The 26,358-nt window shown below is 35.6% G+C and overlaps 2 protein-coding genes across 2 annotated transcripts; one reads left to right on the top strand and one right to left on the bottom strand.

The window, feature by feature from the left end:
- Nucleotides 1-54: 54 nt before the first annotated feature.
- On the top strand, nt 55-11,447 carry LOC135692535 (centrosomal protein of 41 kDa). Its single transcript, XM_065210692.2, has 12 exons — nt 55-199; nt 2,192-2,255; nt 2,858-2,905; nt 3,588-3,649; nt 4,060-4,132; nt 5,036-5,129; nt 5,589-5,752; nt 6,898-6,965; nt 7,293-7,407; nt 8,266-8,424; nt 9,614-9,667; nt 10,035-11,447. Exons 1-12 carry the CDS (start codon nt 140-142, stop codon nt 10,142-10,144), a joined length of 1,071 nt encoding a protein of 356 aa, XP_065066764.2. The 5' UTR covers nt 55-139; the 3' UTR covers nt 10,145-11,447.
- On the bottom strand, nt 10,178-26,039 carry LOC135692529 (RNA helicase Mov10l1). The gene is made up of 21 exons (XM_065210685.2): nt 25,902-26,039; nt 24,314-25,250; nt 23,847-23,954; nt 23,426-23,473; nt 23,184-23,298; nt 22,514-22,612; nt 21,545-21,650; nt 20,841-20,884; nt 19,995-20,086; nt 19,824-19,882; nt 19,555-19,623; nt 18,857-19,074; nt 17,971-18,204; nt 17,430-17,498; nt 16,592-16,782; nt 16,102-16,249; nt 15,194-15,343; nt 14,694-14,801; nt 14,028-14,168; nt 13,564-13,656; nt 10,178-13,182 (listed from the first exon to the last, which is right to left on the bottom strand). The coding sequence occupies exons 2-21, from the start codon at nt 25,147-25,149 to the stop codon at nt 12,988-12,990; spliced, it is 3,123 nt and encodes a 1,040-aa protein (XP_065066757.2). The 5' UTR covers nt 25,150-25,250; nt 25,902-26,039; the 3' UTR covers nt 10,178-12,987.
- Nucleotides 26,040-26,358: the final 319 nt, after the last annotated feature.

Raw genomic sequence — 26,358 nt, 5'->3', positions numbered from 1 at the left:
AAATTTGAATACGTCAAGAGATCACAGGGAAGCAAGCATGAAAACACAGCCTCAGTTCGATGACAGCCTCGACCGATTCAAACTATTCAGTTTCTTTGGAGACAGTTCGCATTTGTTGGTAGTTGCTTTCATCCAATGAATGGTTTATAATTTACTAGGTATTATGGCGTCTAGCAACAAAGCAAAGAAGCCAAATGATGTAAGTTACGAATATGTGTACCTTGGGGTGCAATTTATTGTTGTTTGTATTGGGATTTGATTCTATTTTTGCCTCCCTAAAATTATGATGCTGCCAATAACGGTCTTGGCATCCTATCCTTCATATTGATGATTCCTAGTTGTCATTGTTGTGCTGCATCTTTCACTTACAATAGAATTTGAGTTTTTGCGGTTGAATTTAGTTTTAAAAAGAGGAAAAGTTAAACCACGCCTGCCTATTTCTTTACCTGGATGGACAAAATGGTTTGGAATTCTCAAAACAAATAATTATTGTTTCGAACACAAGATCTTGTTATGCAAAACAAGGGTAGATCCTTTAAAATATTAATGTATATAGCATTCTTTTAGGTGTCAAAAAGTCGCATGAAACGCAGCTGGATCTCCCAGCAGCCTAGTTTTAAAATATGCTCTTAATCAAGAGATTTTACCTGCTGCCTTTGTTTCAACTGACAAGAACAGAACTTGTTTAAACTACAAATTAGGTATTTTCTGATGCCAGAAGGAAAGGGTAGCTTTGTCATTCTGGTCATAGAAAACAGGGAATAAAGCCATTGTATTTTACTTGCATGTTATTAGCCTCCTCTGTCTAATAACACATTCCGGGATATCGGTCGCTTATATGGTGAAACAAAATCACAAACAAAATAACTACCATAATTCAAACTGGTTCTGTGCTCTGGGATGTTTCTCAATTTTTTTTCTGTAATTTCATTTGGTAAAAGTCTAATGCATGAACAACTTTTTGGCTTATAAACGATGGACTACCCAAAGACTTCTCTTCTCTAATAAAGATTGTTATAGTGTTAGTGAGACATTCCCATGGATTTGCAGGGAAGAGAGAAAAGAAATACTTATTTTCATTGCCAGGTCTTGTGATGGGAGATTTTCAGAAAGTAAAATTATCAAGTCTTTTCAAAAGTATTGTTTCGAGCTCTATTATATCCAGGATGGTCTGTTCTTTCTGTATCTGATGGCCCTGTTGTTAGAAAGTCATTTCTAATCACACAGTAGCTGAAATGTTGTTGGGGTTGCATCGATAAAACCCATGACACATTTAAGGTCAAGCGTGCCCTTAGAACGCATTACTGCAGTAGTAGCCTGTTCTGATGCTGGCAATTGAGACACTGTTTTTGAGGTCGTCTTGAAATGAATTGGGGATCACAGTTTCGAATTAATTTTTATGGCTATCAAAAACCACTGCTATACCTATGCCCTAAGTCTACATTGTTTTCTTTTTTCGACAAGAAAACAGACTCAGCATTTCAGGGGTTTGAAAGCCCCAATTCCCTGACAAAAGCGTGAGTGGGGGGCAGAGCCCTCCATGTCTCCCGTAATTTCTGCCACTGCTCACCTGACTAATTACAGTTTATTTCTGGTGCCAGCTGCCCCTGCATATGTGAAAAATCTTACTGTTGAATATCTTCTATAGACTGAGTTTTCAGTATTCAAAAGTCTGTCATTAACCATATTGCTTTTCTGTTGTTCCAAAAATTGTTATGCTTTGATTGTATACTATGCAGGTCTTGCCAACTATCTTAGACAGAATAAAATCGTAAACAGTAGAGCAAAGCAATGAAAGCAATGTAATTTTTCTTGCCAAGAGCCTCTGCTCCTCTGGTCTATGTTATAGTTGTATTAAAATGTGATATTTAACTCAACCTCTCCAGTGAAACATTTACCCATGGGCCCACTGGGGTCATGCTAGCAGGGTGTCATGTACTATCCATATGAGACAAATTTATATGGTATATTTTATGGGGCTCCAATCAATGTTGTGCCTAAGCCTCTCATCCTCTCCTTCTCAAGCATCATCTAAGAAAAGACAACTCCCTCCTCAGTCTGGCATCTGTACTCAGATAGCCAACTCTCCGAACTGTATACCAACTTTGATTTTGTACACTGGTTCAATATTTGTCCTGCCCTGTAAAATCGACCTACTAAGATTAGTTTTAATTGGTTGCTTTTTCTTTAGTTCCTCAACAAGAGAATTCCTGAGAATCCAAAGTATAAAGGTGTGAAGGCAACTGTTGACACAGGTAAGATTTCTTACTTTCAAATTCATTTTTTGTTGTGGGCTCTTCATGAAGCTGTTTAATAATCAAGTAATTTTGCATGTATATAAATTGGTCAGGGGAGAACAAGAGATAATCTTTGCCCTTTGCACTATTAGAAAATGTTGTACCAAATGAATCTTCTGTATCATTCTATACTTTTGGCTAATCAGTAGCAAGGCGGGGTAGGGGGAACAATAGCCCTCAGCCCTCTTCCCAATAATCAGAATTTTGTTGTATGAGAACAGCTTAAGTCGACAACAAGTTGCAAAACCATCAGCAAAAGTATATTTCTTCTCTAAGTGTGTTTTCCAAAAAGTTCATTTTCAAACGCTTCAAATGATGATCACTATGATTCCTATGAAAAGTTCCCATGGCACCCACCAACTATGCTCTCGCTGCTCATCTTCCTCCCCCTCCCCCTCCAACCTTGCCATCCTATGAATTCTGCATAAAACTGGAAATAATTGCTTATTGTTGATAGATGAGTTAATAAGCCTACATAGTCAACTGGTTTATAAGTTTGAGATGCTGTCAATGCATATTCAGGCTGGAAATTTTAATAGAACTGTATGTTTCCATTTTAGGTGCAAGTGTCACAAAGTATTTAGAAAAGATAGAAGACCTTAGAAAAAGTATTTATCTTTTAATTTGACTTAAGCTTGAGTATGTCTATTCCAGTAACATTGTTTGATGTTGTTTAATGCCTTTGTTGTGTAATCATATAAACAGAGTGCCATAGCTTAATCTTCCAGACAGAGCGGTGGAGGGTCATCAAATTTACCAATAGTAGAATTTACCAAAAGTGAAATTTAATTACATACCATATTTATAAGCTGCCTTTGTTTTTAAGTAATCCTTGATTTTATGCTGCTGTAAATGGAGTTCTTAAAAAAATTGTAAGCCACCCTTGATTCTAAACTGCACAAACCATGCAAACCAGAACCCTGATTAAATACCATGGTGCTTAATTGATTTTTAAATTTTTGAGTGGGTGCTTGTATGAGCTGAGGCATTTCTTATAAAATTGTGGTCTGGTAAGAATTATGAAACTATTTTTCCTTTCACAATCATTTGAAATCCATTTGAAATATATTCTTAAAAGAATAAATTGTTTACTAATGGGGCTCAAATATATCATGCAGTGCTTACTGGAAGATGGGAAGGCTCATCTTGCAGTTATACAGTTATAAAAAAATTACACTTTTGTAGCTTTATTGTAATACAAAAAATTGAAATTTGCAACTCCAAATTTGCAATAGATCTTTCCACTAAGACCTTTATTAGTCAGTTTGTAATTATTGATTCTTTTTGCAGATTATAGATTGAGAAAAGATGAGATCTTCAAGCGAATGAAGCCATCAACGTATGCTCAATTGGTATGAATTTTTATCAGCAAATTTGTTGATAAAAGTTGTAATAGCATTCTATAGAAAATATTTTTCTTAAAAATTTTATTCATTGAAGATGTGAGCAAAACGCTATTCAAATTGTTTTGGAGTATGTCACGTTTTTATAGTTGAAAAAGATGAAAAAAGTATAGTATAAAGAAAAATAAAAACATATTGAAAAGGTTTGCATTTTAAACTTCATATTCACAAATTATCACAAAATATGGGTGTTTTGGCATTTAATTTGCCTTTGAGTAAATTTCATTTGAGTTATGTCTTGTCTTGCAGTTGCCTGTGATAATTTGTTGCCCTCCCGGCTATTTTCTTTTACCTAGCAGCTAGTATTCTTGCAGTAGTGTTGAAGTTTAGACAAAATGTATATTCCTTTTTTTATGCAGGTCTTGCAAGTGGCCCAAGTTGTAACAATAGAACTTGAGAGAGAGAGGCTTTCAACTGTACAAACCAATAGAGGTAGTTGTTGATTTAATTCGAGGCAAATACAAGGGACCTATTAACCCTGAAAAAACTTTTTGTTTTCTAAAGTTTTCAACAAGAGCCTTTACATGAAAGAGTAAAACATCATGCGTGAACAAGCTGTCTTAACAAACAAAGAAATATAATTGTTTGTAATGCAATGTGAAGTAAGGTGATAAAACTGGATTTTCTGATCTTTTGATCCCCTTGTATTATAGTCTATGTGATTGTAATCTCTCTTTGGTCCAAGGGAATATCAATCATTACTATTTGGTTTCCGGTTACAGACTTGTGTTTATTTTCAAAGCTTTATTACTTGTATAATGAACGAAATCAACAAATTATTAAACTCAATTTGAAATATTTACAATAGGATATATGCTTAGTTTGAATGAAACAATAAAATGTTGGTACAAGAAGTAAAAAACAATATTTTAAGCTCAAAGTACTTATTTCGTGTTATATTTTTTAATATCAGGTATCTAGGAAGATTTTAGCCTAAAAAACTGATTCCTTGGTATTGTTATTTTAGGGTTTTAGTTCATTTCACTTTTCTTTTGTTTTATACTGCCAGAAACATATTTTGCAATCTAGCTGCAAACAAAAGCTAAATGAAGCCCTGTATCCCGGGGCAAAATATTAGTATTTGCTTTATTTTATTTTTTCCAATTACATTTTATTCTCGTCGCCGTTTTGCTTTGTTTCTGACTTTCATCTTCGTATATATACTCATTGCAAGATTCACAGAATCCGGTAGACAGCCTATCCTGTGGTTCTTACTTCTTACACAAAAGCTAAATGATCAATGGTTTGCTGATCTGCTATTGAGAACTTGTAGTATTTTTTAAGTTAATAATTTGTTTTATTTCATCGTATTTGGAACCTTCTGTTTTTGTTTAGATTTTGACGAAAATGACGAGATACCACACTTAAACCTGGCTGCTGAAGAGAAAAATAACAATCCACCAGACTCGAGCAGATCCACTCTGCAAGGGTAAGCCTTTATAAAATGTGCACCTCGTCGTGCTAAAGCTGGACCTTTCGTTGATTTTGTCAACAATTCACTGTTGATTAAAAGGGAAAGTGTGCCGCGAAGCCAATACTTTATGGAAGGGGTATTTCCGGACTAATTTCGATATCCTTCTTATTGAGTCAGCTAAGAATCTAATGTCCATTGATTTTTTTATGAAAGTAGTTTTTGTGCGTTTTAATTAGCTCTTTGAAAAGATTGAGAACTAGTGACTAATGTTAAAATTTCTTTTCTTTTTCTGAAACAACAAAAACTTTTGACCAGTTGACAATTTTTTAACTAATTTGTCCAAAAGTAATCAAATTGGACTGTTTGAAATTTTTCATTTCTCGCTTTTCTATGAAAGATTATTAATTATGACCATTTGACAATTTTTCGTCTGATTTTTCTATGAAACCAATGCACCATTCGTATCCTTTGCAGCGTCATCAGTGGTATAGGCGAGGTCGACATCAAGGATACTGAATACGAACAACAACCACCAGTAACTGGACGAGAAATGGAGGCACCAGACGCAGCAAGCCTGCCATACCTTTTGTTAGATGTTCGAGACAGAGACGCCTTCGATAAATGTCATATGATTGGAGGTGGGTTTGAGCGCAGTTATGGCTGGAGCTTTTGTTGTTATTGAAATAGAGGCTTAATTTTTAAAGGGCTAGTGCAAGGATAATAAGAATGCATTTGCAACAAGGAAATAATGTTAATGTAGATCAAACAAAGCAGCGCAGTTGCTGGAGGGATTGCCACTACAGCTCCCCTAGAATCCAAATTTATCAGATAATTTTTGAAATTTTGCTACTTCGTCTGAATTTTATGGGAAATATAACCTTGCACATCCAACCAAAAAAATTCAACCCCCACTGCGCTACCAAAACATAATATAATTATTAAGAAGAGCAGTATAACACTGAAAGTCCAATCTGATCTAACGAGTACACAATCAATATAACCAAATTATGCTTCTCTTTGCAACTACGAATGGTTCAAGAACAGTCAACTTGTTATCAACAAATTATGCCGTAACCGCTCTTATTGTTTTTGTATCAGCAACCACTTTTTACATTAATTCTTCATTAGCAACGATTAAAAAAAATGTGTTACCAAGTATGACGCTCTAAAGATAATTTTTGACAGCTTTACCCCGAAGATAATTTTCTAATAATTTCTTAAGTTGGATTCTTCAGATTATAGTCCAATTTCAACTACCTTCACATCACAATGAATAGGAAGGTTAACGATTGAACGATTTTTTAAGGAGATGCCTCATAGAACTGTTCAATAAAATTATTAAGATGATGATGATGATGATATTTTTCAGACTTACATAGTATAGTTGCATACTGTAATTTAGTAACAAAATGACAAGTGAATTTAATGTTTCTGATATTGTTAGCTCAAAGCCAAAAAATACAATATGGCCAAAGCCTATTTTAAAGCTAGATCAAACGTTATCATTGTAGAAATCTTAAAGTACAACGTAGATATTTGAAACCATATAATACAAAGGTTAAAAGTTAAAATTTTCCATTAACGTCTGCGACATTACAAACTTGTTAATTTTTTTTCTATAATTTCACAACAACTTTTTCAGGCTGCTTGCAGCAATTTTGGAAAAAAATTTCCGCCCGATCCCCATTTTTGCTTAGATAAACATTTCGCACCTAGCCCGTCTTTGCATAGCGTTTTCCAACCTGATTTGTCACTAAAACGTAGCTTGTCTGCTTTCTTTTAGCAAAGAGCTATCCTTCAGCGATGTTATCAAGGTCCGTCAATTACTTCACTAAAGAAATCCTTGAATTTGTATCATTTCCGAGTCCGTGTTTTACGGTTTCCAGACACAGGATAATCTTTTAAAAGGTTTTATTACCGTGTTTATTTCAGAAAACAGTAAAATTTCAATTCAGTCAAAATTTATCTTATTAACATACAAAGATATGTTTGCTGCTCAATAGTACTGTGGGAATATTTATTCAAACATTATGAATAAATAATAAGCCTTTTTTATCATATTCTGCAGTCACACAGAGAGTCGAATCCTAAGTATTGCTTATGAATGCACGATTGTATTGCCTATGAATGATTTGTTGCTATCATATTTCTAAAGCTATCTCCTTAACGGTTTGATAGAGAAATAAAACTGGCAAAATCATAGTAGTTTATGACGAAGACGAGCGAATAGCCACAAATGTCGCGACGATTTTCGTGCAGAGAGATGTCGATAATGTCTTCCTACTATCAGGTGGTACGTGAATTACTTTTTATTTTTCAATTAAAAATGGACAGTTGTGAAAATAAACTTAGATGGCAGCTCAACAAGTGGGGGGATGGTTGGAAGGAATACCATAATATCTTCCTAACTAATATAAAGCCAAGAATAATAAAGTTATATTGACGATAATGGAGCCCTGAAGTGAAAAATATTAGAATACAGGAAAAAAGTACCTATCTGATCATGCAAGTTGAAATCATCGGGACTGTCAACCACTGTCAAAGGATACGTTTTTGTATGACGTTTTTGTACGTACCCGAATATTCATTTATGTTTGATTCTACGAATGTTTTCTAATGGCCATGTCTTTATATCATACCACAAACAAACAAATTTTTTGATGGTACAAAATTTAATGATAAAGGCTTTGAGAGAACCAAAAAATTCTAAAAGCTCTTATGAGCCAAAAATGCTCTTATACATGCTAAAAGTCTCGAACTGACGCTACGCAGGATATGAAACGCTAAAAACGGATCGAAAATACGAGTTTAGAAAGTGTATTTCGATCCAGGACAGGGTATAAATTGCCTAACATCATTTTTCAATTCTGTTTTCTGATGATTTCTACTCCGGGTAGTGTGAGACAAAAAGCAGAGAATTGTATAAAATTTTAATATTTGTGTAAATTGTATAAAAAGCCAAATTAAAATCAATCATTTCAATCTGAAGTGATATTTGATGAAACGATTTTTTTACTCCGCCCTCCTTCATTAACGTTCTCAAGCAACATTTGTTATGACTATGGATTTCCGCTTAACGGAGCCCCCTTGAATTATGTATTAATCATCTAATTCCTTTCTTTCAGAGATTAAATCTTGGTATTTCTCGTAGGCATGAAGGTGATATCGAAAAAGTTTCCGGGCTGTTTTACGACCGGCCCACTACCAGCCTCTTGCTTACCAACGCCACCACCGAACCGGAAAGCCAAACCGAAGCCTAAAAGTGCGGAACAAAACGAAGAAAGGCATCTAGCCTGGTTTACGAGTGAGAGTATCCTTTTCAGAAAATAAGCTCACGATTTTAGCGAATTTTTGATTGAAAAGGAGAAAGTCTTTTTGAAAACTTTTCGTAGGGAATTTTGTCATTTTAAGAAACAGTAGTTGTCTTCATAATTTTTACAAGATTACAAAACTTAATTCATGATTACTTTATGAAGTTTTTCTTCAACAAAGGCACAGTAAAAAGTTTACTAGCCGTTCCATCTAAATAGAATACGAAAGTTCGACTTTATAAGAAAAGAAAATTTTTATGAGCATTAACTCAATTATTACCAAAAGTTTTTTGTGGTAATTCAATAAAACGCCAAAGGCAACCTCAGATGGCAAGAATCAGTAAATTGAGGGGCCCAGTTCGAGAGTTTACGGTAGCAGTGGGGACTCATCCGAGATGGGGGGCTTATTGACAAGTTGTAGTTCTAGGTTGGGTGCTTATTCGAGGGGGAATTTTTCGAGGAGGGGGGGGGGGGCAATTCGAGGATTTTCGGTAGCCTGAAAGAACAACATGGAATACCTTTGGGAATGAGAAATTGATTAGGATATTGAAAGTGAAAGAAGTGAATTTTCTGACGGATTGCTTTCGACTGGTTCATAGATTTTAAAACCAATGTCCATAGTGATCTTTCAGTTGACGTGGTCCAAATTCCTAAAAAATGTTTTGTGAAATCAGCACAACAAAATAGAGATCCTGTGTTAGCACTTTTGGAATTCTATAACGGACACCTAATTCTTTAAAGGCGCTATGTCCCATCATTCAACTGTTCAGAGATAACAAAAGGCTTTGAAGTGCGTTTATGATCGAGAAACATCGCAAATTAGCCTTACGTTGCCGATCAGATACGTAACATAACAATAGGTCTATTGTGTAGTCTAACCAATAGGAAATTTAAATGCCAAGCGAAATGCGTCGGAACAAAGTGCCTTTAAAGCAACGAAAAATGATTTTTCCCATAATTTCTTTCCTGCGATGAATTATATGTATAGTAAGATCACTGTGATCTGTTATCAAGAAGGCGTCTAAAAGAGGGGTAGTTTTATTCAATTTTCATTCTTATCAAGGATGCGTTCATTCGAAGAGTAGGGGTAGAATAAAGGGTTATCTACTTGGGGTGACACAGTATTGTAAACCTTATTTGGGAAGTATACAGATGAAGAATTTTAAAAATATTCTTAATTTTACAAAGAAATCGAAAAGATTGAAGATTTGCTCGATGAAGAATTGCTGAAGGAAGATTCAAGTAAGTCCACTGTCAAATATTTTTCAGAACATATTGTTACTTTGAACTATATTGCGCAAAATATGAACTTTCAGATCTTTTTGTAAAAATTTTTTACATTCTACTCTTCAGTTGAAATGAATTGAAACATCTTTGAAGCTTAGTATCAACAAATCTGTTTGCTTGCTTTGCAACTCGTTTCTTTGACAAAATCTTAGTTTTCTTAATTTTAAAAAGAGAGAAAAATATTACCATGCTAGTTTAATAATATTTTAGTTTATGGTTGGATAAAAAAGTTTTCTAAGAATATATTCTTGGATTTGCTATTTGCACTGTCCCAAAATCAGATTGATGCACATTTTTGATGCCGAAAATCTTTTAACCACAGGCCGGATGAGTTCTCGAGTCTCCAGCCGATCGACAGTCGCTTCAAAGGCCTCGGTAAGGACGACAACAACACAAAACTCTGGACGATCATCTTCGCGTCCTTGGAAGTAGTGTGGCAAACGATTTGTTTTTGACTCTAGCTGATATAATTTCAAAATGCTACTATACTGCACGAAAATGGCGGCAGATAAAAAACACGAGCTTAAGTTGTTACTAAATTGTGTAACCCTTAACATAAATTTCTAGTCGCAATAACAGACCGAATATAACGAGAATAGTTTGATTCGGTAAGTTAGGTGTCAAGCATAGCGAAATTGTATCCTTTACCGATAAAGACAGCGAAAGATGGCACTTTCTTGATGCTAAATTGTTAATATAAAGGTCCGATTGTGCATTATTTTGCATGGTTGGTAAAGTTGAAACCTTTATTTCGCTAAAATGAAAGCTAGTATGCAAGATTCTTTCAAAGATGCTGGAATATTGTTTGGTGGTATGAATTACTTCTAACAGAAATTCTGCATCTCAAAATTTGAAAAGAAATTGCAGCTTGTGCATAAATCCCCCGGGCGGCATGTTTTCTCAAGACGGTATTCCTGCAAGTAAACGTGTATTGCGGCATTGTGTAATGCCTTTGTGATATTTACATCCCTGTGGAATTACATCAGTGCCATATGGACTGTATCCTCAAGTATTTCGAACCCCGAAGGACGCAACAAAGTTTTGGTGGCCATTTTTGAAGAAGTATTGTAGGTTCAAGAGCGCGATACATGTGTAACTCGATAGAAAAAGATTTTGCTTGCTTTTAAAATTTTGAAGAAGGGAAGGTTAGTGAACTAGTGTTATCCCTGCTCAGAAAATATTATCAAACTATTGTATGTTCTTTGTATTATGTCGTTAGCTCTATTTTAAATACAGACATGCAATGAAATGAAAGCATCTTCCTACCTTACATGCCTGTCTAGGCCAACATTGTGAAATACTTCATAAAATCACATATATGATTTTCGTTTTAAAAAAGAAACTGGAAACCCCTTTTCATGTCTTAAGAGTTTTGCTGTTAAAAAAATTTGGAATTTTGTATTTGTTTTAAAACAGTCTTTCAAATATGTGATTTATGCAAGCGGCAGAATCACCCTCTAGCGATAAATAGCGATTAGAATCTGTATTTCAATTTCTACTTAACTTTATCCGCTTCTAGCAGCCAGTCCCCGCTACTCTTGACCGTGTCCTTGGTCACTTTTGGAGACATTGCCAAAGGCAGCTTTAGGGGAATGACTGTACGTCTGCAATGAATGTTGTAGTTTGTAAACGAAGTTTGTGAATTTTCGTCGCATCATGTGTATATAGATCACCATGGAAGTTATTAATGTAAACATAATTGCTTGTATTTGCAATATGAAATGTCATTCTGCTACCCTTTTTGGTGTCTATTTCACTGAGGAATGGCTGCTGTAGGCAAATAGGGCCTAGTTAAAATGGCGTCCATTTACATCGTTGAACGAATAAATTTGAACAAGCACATCAGTCTATCATTAAAACTCTCTATTCGAGCGAAATGTGCTTTTAGAATTTATGTACCCTTGAGGGTTTGTTGTAGTTTCTATGATACAGGGGCATTTGCAGGACGAATAGGAGGTGAAGGAACGTTAACTTCAGGACAATATTGTTGTTTACTTTTGTTGAAGCAGTTTCGGGCAAATAACATCGGGTGCGGGTATACTTCGATTGTGATGGGGGTAAAAACTTTGTCAACATTGATTTCGGCACCATCTTTTCTTTGTTTCTGATAGCAGCACGAAAAGGGGATTTCAGCACGCCCAGCAAATTGCTCCACTTTCCTTAGTCATACGGCAGTTAAGCATTTTTAGAGGTTTGTAAAAAATTAAACGATTGCCCGGCTTTTCACCATTTGATGACCCCCAGCAACCTAATATACATTCTCGCATTCATCTCATCTTTCAACCCATAACTCCATCACCATAAATCCATCACGTAATAAGTTTTTTTTCACCAGACTAACCACAAAACATTCTTTTGATCATTGGAAACATTAACATAACAATTAAAGTTCAACATTTGCGTATGAACCATACTAAACCCAATTCTATGTGTACAAGAACTCTATATATAACATAACATTTATTTCATAATGAACTAAATAGATTTATTTTTAATTAACCTAGTTTTATATATACATCTAAATATCGAATCTCAAATGCATTGAGTTCCAACGAAACCATCTTCAACATAAAAAAATCCCTTGAAAATTTCAAACCTTGCACTTACTGTAGAATATTACTGTAGAACTATTTATTTCGAAAACTTTTTGGCATTCTTAACGGATATGAAATACCTACAGACAAGGGGTTGATAAATGTTTGCAAACTTCTTAGAAAGTTTAGAATGAGATTTTTGTTTCCAGTAGATTTCTGAGAAATAGTTGAAGGGTGGGGGTATTTAGGGGGCAAAATAGGGTAGAGAAAACAACAATAGCTGGGTGTTTATACATATCACCAAATAAATCATAGAAATCGCATATCATGAATGCCTAAAATGGAACTCTCTGACCTAACCAGTAGCCATAAACTATATATTTTACATTCGACTAAAGCCTAACTCTTGTCTAGGGCGTTAAATGATAATATGAAGACCTAAAACATTCTTTTAAAAATATAGAAGCTAAAAAACTTAGAGGTTTATCTTAATATTTAGAAAAATCTAGCTTGCGTTTATAAACCAAACGAGAGCTCAAAAACAGAACGATTTTTAATAACTAACAAAAACCTATGCGTTTTGAAATAGCATAACTTACCATTTCTGTACAAAACTTGTCAACCTTTTAATGTTCTTTATGTTTATCGGTATTTTGGTTCTATGTTTATTGCCTTGTCACCAAGACATCAACAAAATTCACTCACAGTTAATAATACACTAGCAGGTCTTCCAGCTTCTTGTCATGTCCAAGAATCTTCAGATTCATTATCAAATTTTAGGCCACTCCGATTATACCTTGAAGCAGTCGGATCATCCCGGTTTTCATCTAACGAATCCGGTACTACTTTTTCCCCGGTCACGTTTGCACTATCCGGTACTTCATCTGTATTATTCGGAGCAACACCTAGCATTGTAAGAGCTGTATCGAAACTATCCTGCATAAAAAAATTATTGTGTTAATATCAAATCACCTTAATGCTTAATACTTCTCTACGACTTCAAGACACTTTCCCAAGGTTTGACATTGGAATAGCAATACTGTTCTTTACTGCACTTGACAAAAATATTTTGAACAAATATTCAGACGATGACTTAACTGTACTTTCATTAAAATTCACATTAAACTTTAAATACGCCCTAGTTTTTACAGTAAGACAGAAGCTTACCGACCTGTTATAAAGTGTTCGATGCCGTACAGGCAGAGCTGTACACACTTTGGTGTCTAAGACAAAAGGGTCCTGTTCCTTCACCATGACATATGCCTTATTAAAACGAAGCATTAGGATTTCGTCAGTAGAACAATGAAATTTAGATACCTTTATGTTAGGGTCAACCAAGGAAGGGAGCTCACAACCAGTGAATGCAGAATTCGCCACGCTGTACTGAACCAATGAGCACCAGTATGGGTCCTGCAGAAAGGGACAAGGAAAATAAGCATTGTAAACATGAGCATACAAAGCTGCAATTCTTGCCAAAAAACACCACAATATTCACGTTAGAAAGTTGACAACTTCACGGTTCAATTACCACGGGCTTTCAACGCTGTTTCTTAATTCTCTACCCCCTTACCCTCTCCGTACAATGTTGATTCCTTCATAAGATGCATTTGTGCATCTGATCCTATTTCGATTGACACAGAAAATAATGCCAATGAACAATGTAATGGAGGAGGAAATGTACGAGGTGGAAAACAACTATAAAAGCTACAACAGAATTTACCACAATACACGGTGATAAAAAGATCAACAAAGTTCAACGATATGCTGGTAGGCCTACGTACCCGGCAGAGAATATGTGGATTTCCAATGACGATTAACAATGCTTGTGCCCTTGTGATCGCTACATTGAATCTCTTTGGATTGCTGAGGAAGCCTAGAGCGTGTCTTTGATCAAAGGTTACAAACGACTCGTTTGAACGGACCTAGAATAAACAAATTGTCATGATTAACAAAGTGGAGAAAAAATTCTTGTGTACTTAGAATCCTGTCCTATCCAAGAAGATCCTGTCCCCTCCTCCCCTCCCCTAATATCCCGAAATTCAATGCTCATAAAACCGGGTGGTTACCATGAGAAAACGTAAGCTAACGACAAATGCAGGACTCGAACCCACGAGCAGCAACCTGTGCGTTGTTGCTTTACTAACTGAGCTACTCGATCACGTTATCAAATCAAAGACCAAAGCCGTCCCACTCACAAATAGGTACAGTTCTTTAAATTACAGAGAACGCAGGGAAACCATAGCATCCTTGATACCAATATGTATTCGACTTAAAATGACGGAGATCTTCCCGTACAAAGGAGGCAATCGAACCAGCCACAACTGGGTAAGGTTGAGAGGAAATGGTGATCTTTGAAAAACAGGTCTTTAAAAAGAGAATTTAGTGGAAAGCAACGGCAATCAAGTGAAGACTTTGAAAGCAATATTTGAAAGCAAAGAAAAACAAACCGTTGAAATAATGATAATTTGCCTCTCTTGCCCTTGAAATTCTTCCACGGACCCAACTTTAATTCCTTGTAAATTGACACTCTCCAAAACTAGCCTGATCTTCTCGACCTTAGAAGTAAAATTAAAAAAAGCTTTTTAACAAGGCAAAAATTTTCATGTTACTCCAAACGTACGTTTATTAAGAAGCATTGATATATTCTGCTTTTGCGATGACAATGCTATTGCTCGTATTTTTTCTACCAATGTACGAAGGCAAAATCCGCAATGAATGATGAGGCAAAAGCTTTAATCTTTAATGAAAATCAGTTAAGATATTTGTTAAATATACAATCTCGTTATCTAAGGCTTTGATAAAATATTTTGATGAATAAATATCGCTCTATGATGATGCCATGTCATGCCAATGTCACACTTGGGCCTTGAGATTCTTTCTTTATGTAAACTTTATTTATGGGGTACTGTTAAAAGCCAATTGCAGCAAATTCCTATTTGCGTTTTACCTGTTTTCTGTATGGCGTTATTATACCAATTTCATCAAGGGTGACCTCTTTGCCAGGCTGGCTGATTACATGTTGAACATACTTCATTACTTGTAGGACTTCGGCTGGGTTGAACCACGAGGGACTGTTCCCTTCTCTCATGTCTTCTCCCTATTGGTAATAGTACGAATAGGCTGCAGTTAATAAGCGTGTTATGGAAAAAGTGCAAAATCCTAACGTTCTAAAGAGCATAAATTTGGACTATATAGTGAAGAAATGAATGCTGGTGATTGTAACAAACAGAGGAAAGTTTAGGGGGCCTGAATCGTTGTACCGGCTTGCGGGCATACATGAGCTTGTTCGGTTCATTTGTATGCGGAAAACTATTGGAACACATAAGCTAAGACATAAGAAAATCCGGTCTGAGTCTATCAGCGATAAAATTATAGAATAAAAGTAATCATTAATAGAAACCACATCACCAGACAAAGGAATTGCTATGCATGCCAATTTTTTTCAATTTTGAAAAATGAAACAGGCTTTGGATAGATGACACTGTTAATATTAAAGAATAAAAGGTTTTTTTCCAATATGTTTGTTTTCTGTCTTTAACAGGGAGAAGGTGATGGTCCACCGTTCTTACGAACTTGGAAGCTTAAGGTCATTATGCACAACACTTGGTTAATTTTCAAGTATTGTGAGGCGTTCAGGTATCTAAGTCCATAAAAAGTCACTAAGATTATGAATGGACTGTTTTCTTTGGCGTCTGTCTGATTGTTGTGAAAACATGAAACAGCAAACAGTGAACATTTCTTTTTTTATTAGACCCCTAAAATACCAATTGCTCTGTACTTTGTCCATCAAGCACTGCTATATCAGGTGATATTTATAGTTACAACAACAAGCAACTACCTCATGAGGTAACTTACCCGGACCCCATGGAAAATTAGTGGGAACTTTTTATTGGGAAGAAAATCAGCATCAATAAACGAGTTGATCAGTTCTGGTTTGGCAAACGGCCGCAGCTCTCCGTGATAGAACAATGTTGAAGAAAGGTTGAGCAGCGACTCGTGGGACCTGGCAAAGAAAAGCAAAACTACTCAAAGAACACTCGTCACTATTACAACCCTCCCCCCCCCCAAATTCTAACAATATAACTTTGCATCGTAACATCTATCATCCTTTGGGTGCCAAGAAGTTGTGAGGTGAGAGTTGGGGGCTCTTCTTACTGTCAATTACTGTCTCGTGTTTACCTATCACTTCGGAGTTAGACTCAAGTAAAATGTGGCCTATATAAAATGCAGCAGATGGGAAACTCTACCTAGCCTTTTATTAAAAATCATGAAATAAGTAAAATTTCCTAACTTTGCCATGCCTCAGCTAAGACAAAATCGAAACGCTTAAAATTAAGACAAATACCTGTAGTTATTGACAAGCTTTGTGACGAGTAAAGGATTATAGCAGCCATCGTCAGCAAACTCTATTTCGTTTCGCGCATACAGTGACCTTGAGATCAGCCTTTCCAACATCGATGTTCCAAGGCCAAACCGAAGGGATATGCCGGATTGCAAAACTGGGCCTAACTGAAAAGGGTCACCAGCCAAGACCATCTAGAAACAACGTGGACCTATAGAGTTCTTGTGTAATAACATCACAAAAATATGCTTTGAGAACACTTGAATTTGAATCATTTAGCCTGAAAGAGCATCATGGATTACCTATTATTTTGCAAGATCAGTTAAATGACTTAGCAACTAGCTGAGAATTGGCCACAGAAGCCTAGGCTCTTTCCCCATCAAACTATTTTAACTTGGTCTCTGTTAACAACTTTCTGAACAAAGCTAAAATAACAGTTATCTGTTAGCAAACTTCCAATCTCGCTCATTGGCAATATCTCACTTAACTTCTAAAATTTTAATTGATTTTCTACATTTAAAGGTATTCATGGTGTCATTATAGATTATGTGATCAAAAGTCAAAAATTCTAAAAATATATTTTCATCGTTCTGAGTCAGCAGCGGTTTTAGCTACTGCGGGGCTCGGGGCCAGACATATTCTTTTCAATCTACCTACACTTTCCCTAAGGTGCGGGGCCCTTATGGCTATGAAAAGTGCGGGGCTTAGGGCCGTGGGCCCCCTTGCACCCACTTAAACCCGTCACTGTTCCGAGTAAACCTCAAAATAACCATTTGTCACAAAACATTTAAGACAGAAATGAGAATAAGCAAATATATTGGGAAGAAATTTTGCAAAGAACCTGTCCATCTTCATTCCCAGCCAACATACCAGCTGCCACTAGACACTCTGGTTCGGTACATTGTCCTGCCTACGGAGAAAAATAGAATATTATAATATAAAGATTCTTAAAGTCAAAGAAATTGATGGTCTTAATGATGTTTATTTCTCATTTAAAGGAAAGAGCATCTTCATGAAATGGCAATGAAAAAATTTCGTGACAGATTTGTTACTAAGAAGAATCTTTTTAGAAAACAGAATAAAGTCAAGTCCTTGCTATTCGTCCTATAAGCAATCTTTTCGTGGTACAAAATTTAAAAATGGCTTTGAAAAATTTTTGAAACATATTGCAAAAGCTTTTTGTCTGACACACTTCAGAGTATAAAACGTCAGAACATAGATAAAAAAACTGAACGCTAGAAAATATATATACCCAGATGTGGATCGAAAATAGGGCAATCAGAAACGCGAGCACATCACTTTTGAGGTTGCCCCATCACTATTTCGATACTACCTTTATATAGATCTAACTTTTCAATTGGAATACGAAAATGATTACATACTTCATCAACAAAAACATGCGTGAAGTGGCCAGATTGCAAGCCAGCACAGTATAAAATCCCGGCCATGGAACAGGTGCACACGATCACACGATAACGGCACGTGAGCATGATATCATCCGTGTCATTCGTGCAGTAATCTTCAATCAGTTCGGGGATTTCCTGAGATCGTTGAAACGCATTCAAACGAATCAGCTCACCCTTCGAAAATTGCTTGCTCTCGACTAGCCGCTGGGCCTAGAAAAAGATTGAAACTCGAAATTCATTCAACTAAATCAAGCTCGATAAGGTATTTGAAAAGCTTGGATCAGCCGAAATATGCAGAATTCATTAATCCGCTCACTTTCTCTAAAATCAATCTTTTCCCCTATCCCAGAAAAAAAAAATATAGCAAATGTGTAAGTTAAAAAATGCAATTCAGACAACAGTGACCTCAATTTCTGCATTGTCAGAAGATAGGAAGGCAAACATGGAATCTATTTATAGCTTCCGTGTCGGTCAAGAGGAGGTCGATCAAAGGGTACAACCCCAAACAAATGATTTTCTCTGAATCGTCAGAAAACAGGGAATACACAATTTTGCATTTGAAATGTTATCAAATTTTTGTAGAGACCTGGGAAATGACATACATCTAAATTGGGTCCATGCCTAAAAAGGGATAGGGGTGCATCCCCTGGGTATTGATGAACTTAAAGGGTATTACCATAGATCATACTCAGTTAAAGTTGTATGTACCACAAATTATCACAAAATAATTAAAATCTTTTATAAGCTATTCAATCAAAAAATCCATTTAATACAACAGTTTCATTTACTCACTAAAAAACTAGATTTACCACTGTACAAATTATTCAATACTTTACTTTAAAATATATCGATCTTTACTTACGATTAGATCTGATGCACTGTTGGAAGGGGCACAGGCAAGAATACGGGAGAAGCGCAGCGTCTTGTTGATCTGAAGAATGGCCTCAACAAGCGTCACCGTCTTTCCGGTACCAGGTGGACCAAAAAGAAGGTAAGGAGTTGGTCTACCTTGAGCTGCAACTATTCGTCTGACTGCTGCCTGCTGTCTTTGATTCAAATGTTTGTTGTAAAAAACCAGTTCTATAAAATGGGTATATACATGATGGCTTGTTATACGGGTCTCGACAAAAGCATATGGCATAACTGCAAGAAAGCTACAGAGGGAAGAGGCTTTTGGCATTTTTTACAAAACATGCTTCATTAAATACAAATTTTTATGCTTCCTTGCATAGTCAGACGGCAAGATGTCTATATAAATTAGTCCAGTGGCAGTTATTGGGCTACTCGCTTAAGGGGTAGGGGCAAACGCATTGGAGTTGAAGTCGCTTATTGGGGAGGCACTATTTTACCCCACCTTACTGGTCAAATCTGGAAACCTGTTGCAGAAAATAAAAATTTTCTGCTAAACAAAAGTGTTGTGTTATCTTATTGTTGTGTTGCAAAGAAAAGATTATGTTTTCTTACTTCTTCTAAAATGTTAAGATTGTACTTGTACAGCCTTTCTTGTGAAAGTTTAGATGACATAGGTTTAAGACATAAGGCTAATCGTCACAAATATACCTGTTTGCCTTCGTGATCGAACATTTTGTGTCAGCGGGGGCTTTTTATTCAAAACAGTTGGAAATAGAACTGAAAAATAAGACAAAAATGTTCAAGTTAAGAGCAAGAAATCATTCTTCTTCTGTTTAAGAGAACGCTGTAGTGTTTACGTGATAACAACAAAGAGATGCCACAATCGTAAATCGTAGAGTTTTATACAAAAGATATTTATCAAACTACTTAGCCTTATAAAAAATAGGCCAGTCATGGCGCAAAGACGATAAACAAACCTTCTTTGCCGAGCTCAGCTCCATATTCCACTGCTTGATGACATCTTCTTATGGTTGTTCTACAGGAAACATAGAAATTCATCTTTGATTTAGGCGATTACAAGATGCTACCGTACCTACCGAACACTCAGTAAACGAACTGATAAAAGAAAATATGTAATGCAGTTTTACCTGTTGAAGAAAAACTGGACATCGCAGTCTTCACTTCGATATATGTCGTGAAAACTTTGACTGAACTTCAACAAAACGTCTTCTGCTCGCACCTAAACAAAAAGCCAATACTCTCAATGCTCCACATAAATGTCTACAAGAAATGGCATCACAACACTGTTTGTTATTTAATGTTCTAGTTTTCATTATTTTAATAATTTCAGCTTTGAAACATGGACACATGGAGCAATATGATTCGAATAAAAAGGGGTTTCAGAGGTAAACTATCCAACTATTGGGAAAATTACTACTAGGGAAGTTACTAGGGAATAAATGACAACAGAGTATAGGAAAGGGATATTTTGACGATGAAACAAAATGTACGTACTTTTTATTAAATTTTAGTACAGAAAAATGTTGCTGGGTTGGCAAAATATTTGATTGATAAGAGAAAGATTGAACTTTCAAAAACTGCTTCCTGGGACAAGAAAAGTAACTTCCACTTTGCATGCTACCTCAAACAGAATTGTCAGATAGAGAAATAAAGTAACCAGAAATACCCTATGAAAAATATCCTTTTTGCATACTGAGCTTCGTAAGTTTGTATAAATTGAAATCAGATGCATTTTGCAGCATAAAGTCTTCCTTACTCTTCAAACTAACCAAACACTTCAACAGGTCTCCATCAAAATATTAAGCGTTCTACACTGGTCGGTAATATAGGACTTCGAGAATAATGATCAAAATGGCGAACTGGCTACTTTCATCACTTCTGTACTTGAATTATTTATTCCAAAGCAACTGAGAGAATTTGTATGGCGTGCGTGTATAATGCTCACACCAAAAACACAATCAGCCCCACATTACCTCGTGAACACAGCCTTCATATCTTGGCGAGTTAAGAGGAGAATCTATGAAAGATATATCAAAGATATAACAATGTGAAAATGGCATCAATTTGCAAAGTAGCAAAACGAGCTTGAGATGAAGTTTATAGGTTGCAGCTTAAAAAATTGTGATTTAAACTGACCTTGAAGACTAGATCATATTGGGTTGGAAAAAACTGCTAGTTACTATAACAAAATGTCGATCCAGCTCGGGATATTAATGGGTCAGGAAAATACCCTTATTCTCATATAGATAATCCAACATTATTCGGAATATTGGTATTTAATTTTGCTAATATAGCGGTAAGTTACATACTATACCCTAATACAAGTCTAGCCTAGTTTGGGGCTATGACAGTTTCAAATAGTATGATGTTTGCTTGAGTGAATAAATCTCGAATTGATTGTCTCATAAAGTTGCGCTGCACAACAATATGGCAGTTGTTTTAAGCTCTATTTTTAATCTATAAAAATAAGCGTATATATTCCATGGAGATGCATGGAAAGACTGTATGCAGAAGGACTTTCCGTTTACATATTAGCGCCTACTAAAAGTTTTATGAAATCTTTTTCTAAATTCTAGTCTACTCAAAATCTTGCCACTGCTAATTGTTATGGAAAAGGTGATTTGTCCATAAGCCCTCGAACATTACCTTAAAGTAAAAAAACATTTTAGGCACATACCAGTTATATCAAGAATTATTTTATCACCAATAAGCACAGATGGTCTGCCTTCGGCTAGGCCAGGGACGACCAAAACCAGATATTCTCCCATTTGACGAAGGGTTACCTGAAACAAACGCAACAGTAAGAATTTACTGTTGAGGTTTTTAAATTCAAACTTAAATTTTCTATATAACATTTGAGTCTGAGTTTGTTTAGCAAATGTTTAATACACAGATTTTTCAAATAAATGTTCATTGGGAAACTCTTGAGTTAGTTTTAAAAAATACAGGGATGATTATGCAACAAGAACACAATTTTTTGCTGGTTTGGTTTTATCAGATAATGAAATCTTGAATAAGGAGAAAAAGTGTCTATTTTCCGAGTGTTTACATCCTTTCACATCTGGATATAAAACGTCGTCATTAATTGTTCATCGCTTATGGCTTTAATTGAGTTATGGCAGAACATAAATGAATATAAAGTTTCCATTCATTTACAAATCTTAGAAGCTAGCTTCTGAGCACAATCTAAAAAGCAAGAGTAAACGCAGGACACGTGAGATATCTTAGCTATTTTTTAAAATATTTTCATAGAAAATATTGAAATATTTGGAGCCCCTGCTGAGATTACAAGGCAATGCGCAACAATCAAACAATAAAACGATATATCCATATATCCAAATGTGTAAATAACTTGTTTCGTTTGAAAGACTATTGGTGGACTTGAAACTGATCATTTGAAACTACCTCGTACTTAATTCTAACAGGCTTCCCAATGACTATTTGTAAACAATGATTACAAATCACATGAAACTAGAGTGATCACACGAGAAGCAGTTGACCCCATTCCAAAGAGGATGCTTATATACAATGCCTCAGTATCTTTAATACATCAAGAACTCTGTTCCCAAAAAGGGTACCAAGGGCTTTAGATACTAGAAAGGCTCGTTTCGGCCTCATTCAATCAAAGACAATGCTTCAGCCTTACCTTCTCTAAATCAAACTCTCTCATTTCTTCTTCCATTTCAATTTCTTCAGCAAATAATAATGCATCTAACTTTGGTCTATGATTCTCCATTGAAAGTGGCTGTAGAAAAAATTCCGAAACAATCGACTTTTCTCTAAGATTATAAACAGAAGATGTAATGAAATACTTTGACTATTTGGAAGTTATTATATTTTAGCAAATAATGAAGGAATTCCCTGTGATGCAGAGCATGAGATGTTTCTCTTTCATGGAGATTTGGCATTTGGCATGGTGTTTTTCTACATGATAAGTAAAAGTAAGCACTATAAAAAACTGAGTTTATAACAAAAATACTTGTCAGAATATCTTTTAAGGCATCAAAAGAGATGCATCAAACAAGAAAACTTCTATCAAAAAAGTCATACAATATATGAAAAAGTTGATCCAAGCTCAGTCGATTTGAGAAAATAAATATAATCTACATCTTGATGCCTTGCAATTGATTTAATGTTCAATTTTTTTAATAGTTATGTTTTCTAAGCATGTAAGTAGAATCAAACAAATTTAAGATATCCCTAGAAATGTGCTATAAAATTAGAATTATTGGCTTTGTTAGCTCTGATGCAAAGACAAGGTCAGCCCATAAGTGTCAATTTGACTTCACAACAATATTTTCTAGTGTTATACATACCAAAACAACATCTGGAACAACATCCTCTAACTGTTTTCCACTTAAAATGCAGTCTTTTATGTCAAGAGGAACTTCGTAGCTTTTCAAATGTTTTGGGAGAAACATCTTTTTCTTCCTGCAACAAAAACAGATTTAATAGTTTTTTGCTGACAATAAATCTAATAAAATCAGGTTTTGCTAAAATATTACTTTAGGCAGTCAACATTATTCTACAACTCTTGTAAGAAATAAATTTTTTGTACCTGGTAGGTCTCTGGCCTGGTAGCACCATGTTTTGTTCCCTGCTATTTCTGAAAATGAAGAAAATGGTAGTAAAAAGTATGCAAGACAATATTTCCTAAGAGAAGGAGACCAGCAAGAAGTAAAAACCTGTATTAGCATCCAAGTTTTTCAAGATTATTTGTAACTTGACAACACCACTAAAGGTTGTTCATTTTAGCGTGGAACTGAGACAAGCATAGCTAATAGTAAAAGATCTCATTTTACTTGGCCTTTCTAAAGGGAAAATTAACCTTCTGTAAGTTTACTCCTGAACGAAATGGAGCCTGATCTACCAGTCCCTCATAATACAAATCATTTTTGGAAGTGCTGTGTCACTACAGGTGCTCTATACCAACTGACACATAGACGCCTTATTACCAAAAAAGAAACAAGTTAAATTACCTGACATTTATGGCTCTAGGTCGCTGATAGTATCCATAACCTCGTCCTCTCATATATGCACCTGAAGCAGAGTCCTTTAGCTCGCTTGAAGATCCACCAAACTTTTTCCTGAAAAACCCACATCGATTAATTTAAGCTTGAACTGATGTTTGAATATTCACAAAAAGTAACTGCTTAAAGATACCCCACATTCTGTAAATTTTTCAACATGAGACAATGATGAAAGATATGATGATGATGACAAATTAGTTTTCAAATAAACATCAAAATGTAAGCCATCTTTGATATCAACATTGAATTGGAAGAAAAGGGACCAAAATTTCAACAAAATTCCTCCAGAAATGTAGGTTGCTGGACATACTCCTAAAAATGCAATGGTGGGTATCACACTGAGCAGTCTGAAAGACACTCAGAGCACCTGTATTTTACAAACTGAAATGATTTGTCTAGACGAATTACATTCATACTTCATATCTTCTGTGCACTTTTCTACTCTCATTGCCCTCCACTGTGAACGTCTCTGGTTTGACTCAATAGCAGTCACAAGTACCCAATGACTCAACTTTGGAGTGTAGCCTCGGCAGGCCCCAAATGGAAAATAAATGTCATCGTCAATAAAGCCATATCTATTCATGATACTTGTTACCACTCCAACAAATTGCTTCTCTCTCAGAGGTTCTACTGCCACTACCTCATTCTCCAGGCCATTTGCGCTTCGTATTTTACACAACACAAAATCATTCACCAAGGGATAGTAATTATTCAGACACGAGGCTCTAGAAAATGAGTGTTTATTGTTGATAAGTCCTGAAACATTCTTGAAGTATGTGATAATTCCATTTATCTCAGTCACAGATTCTACTTCTTCTTGTTCTGTGTTCCATTCATTAAATACTTGCACCTTTGTTGCAACCCAGCCACCTTGTTCATTGGTTCTGGATGCCTCAACAGACACTTTTGTACCAATTTGCAACTTAATATTACCAACAACAGTCTCTTGGGAAAAATAAATATGATCATCTATTAGACCTCTCCCACTGTACAAGGCTGTGACAACACCATCAAATGCCTTACTCAAGGATATATCATTTTCAGTGCCTTTAGGTTCGGTGATATCAGGAGCATCTTCTTTTCTAATGGTTTCGGCATTTGTTGCAGTATCACTTGTTTCTTTTGGCTTTTCTGCACCAGAATGATTTAAAGAATTAGCTATCGGCCTGGCAGGTAAGGCTTCATCATTTATTGTAACTCCAACAACAAAATCACAAGCATTGTGATAGAGTCTTGATAATAATCCAAACATTATGCAATTCACATTCACACTAATTGTGCATTATATTTATAGAACACAACTCAATTTGGCAGTGGCAACTTCTTGCTTTGACTTTGGGCGGGGGATCAAACCTGAAGAAGAAAGGCATATTTCGTTAAAAAGACTTCTACACTTGACAACTTGCAAAAAGCACAAGAAAAAATTGAAATAATTGAATACAAGAGGATCTTGAAGAGTAGGAGCTTCTTATGTCCTTTGTTCTATCTTATTTTACTTTTCCTTTTAATTTCAAATTGTCTTTCTCCTTGAAGGTCTGTCTCGGGCTAGACGTTGGAAAGGTCTGTAGAAATTACTTAAATGCACATTCAGGGACAGAATATGATTGAAAGTACAACAGAAACAATAAAGCTTAGTAGAACAAACGATCTCACGCATCTGGGAACACAAACTTTACAGCTATGAAATAATCAATCAGAAAAAGAAACACCAAATGAAATTTTCAGAACCTAAGAACTACATCAAAAACATGACGACAACAGTCGAGCTCTACTGAGTGGAATGGGGCCAAGGCATACTGACAGAAACCTTCTTCAATAAATGATGATTTTTCTGGGGTTTGGAGATCTTCTAACTTAGAAGTGGATCTTCTAACTTAGATGATCGACAAGCACATGTTTTGATAAAATTGCACTCACTCTTTTCATTTGTAGGACAGACCTACTGAAATTTTTTAATCAAGTGACGAATCTCATTAAAACAAACTAGAAAATGCTACAACTTACTGCAAGAACTTTCAGCCAAAATGTTCCAGCCAGATTTTACTATGATGTCATGGATCTCATGTTACTAACTTTGGAAACATGATCGGGCGCCATCTTTCCCCATGCGGCCTCTGTTCACTGCGTCTGTTATTCTGAATCGTGTTACGAGGCTGGTGCTCACGTGGGTTGGACAACGCCCCTTCCTGAAAATACACTCATTTTTTTATAAGAAACTGGCTATAAGAAACGAGTACTAGACAATCAGAAAAAATTAAGAAACTTCAGCACTCGAAGCAGAAAAATTAAAAACTATCAAATCGTGATGAAACTTAGAACAACGAAATTTTGTAAAATCCAAGAACATTATCGCCCTGTCGGCCTAGCTTACGACGCAAGGGATAAAAATATACTTCCCACATCTAAATACAGCATCAGCAAGGAAGCGAGTCTTTTGACTTGATAAAAAGGGTCATGACAT

The sequence above is a fragment of the Rhopilema esculentum genome, chromosome 3 (genome assembly GCF_057945365.1).
Source record: "Rhopilema esculentum isolate cy_ngs chromosome 3, ASM5794536v1, whole genome shotgun sequence".
Taxonomy (NCBI): domain Eukaryota; kingdom Metazoa; phylum Cnidaria; class Scyphozoa; order Rhizostomeae; family Rhizostomatidae; genus Rhopilema; species Rhopilema esculentum.
This window is presented reverse-complemented; position numbering and strand designations above follow the sequence as displayed.

Coding starts and splice junctions, on each gene's coding strand:
- LOC135692535 (XM_065210692.2), top strand. CDS start 140: ATGGTTTATAATTTACTAGGTATTATGGCGTCTAGCAACAAAGCAAAG. Junction 3,650..4,059: donor CATCAACGTATGCTCAATTG/GTATGAATTTTT, acceptor TTTTTTATGCAG/GTCTTGCAAGTGGCCCAAGT. Junction 5,130..5,588: donor AGCAGATCCACTCTGCAAGG/GTAAGCCTTTAT, acceptor TATCCTTTGCAG/CGTCATCAGTGGTATAGGCG.
- LOC135692529 (XM_065210685.2), bottom strand. CDS start 25,149: ATGTTTGGATTATTATCAAGACTCTATCACAATGCTTGTGATTTTGTT. Junction 23,299..23,425: donor CCAGGCCAGAGACCTACCAG/GTACAAAAAATT, acceptor TTTTTGTTGCAG/GAAGAAAAAGATGTTTCTCC. Junction 16,250..16,591: donor AAGCTTGTCAATAACTACAG/GTATTTGTCTTA, acceptor TTTCTTTGCCAG/GTCCCACGAGTCGCTGCTCA.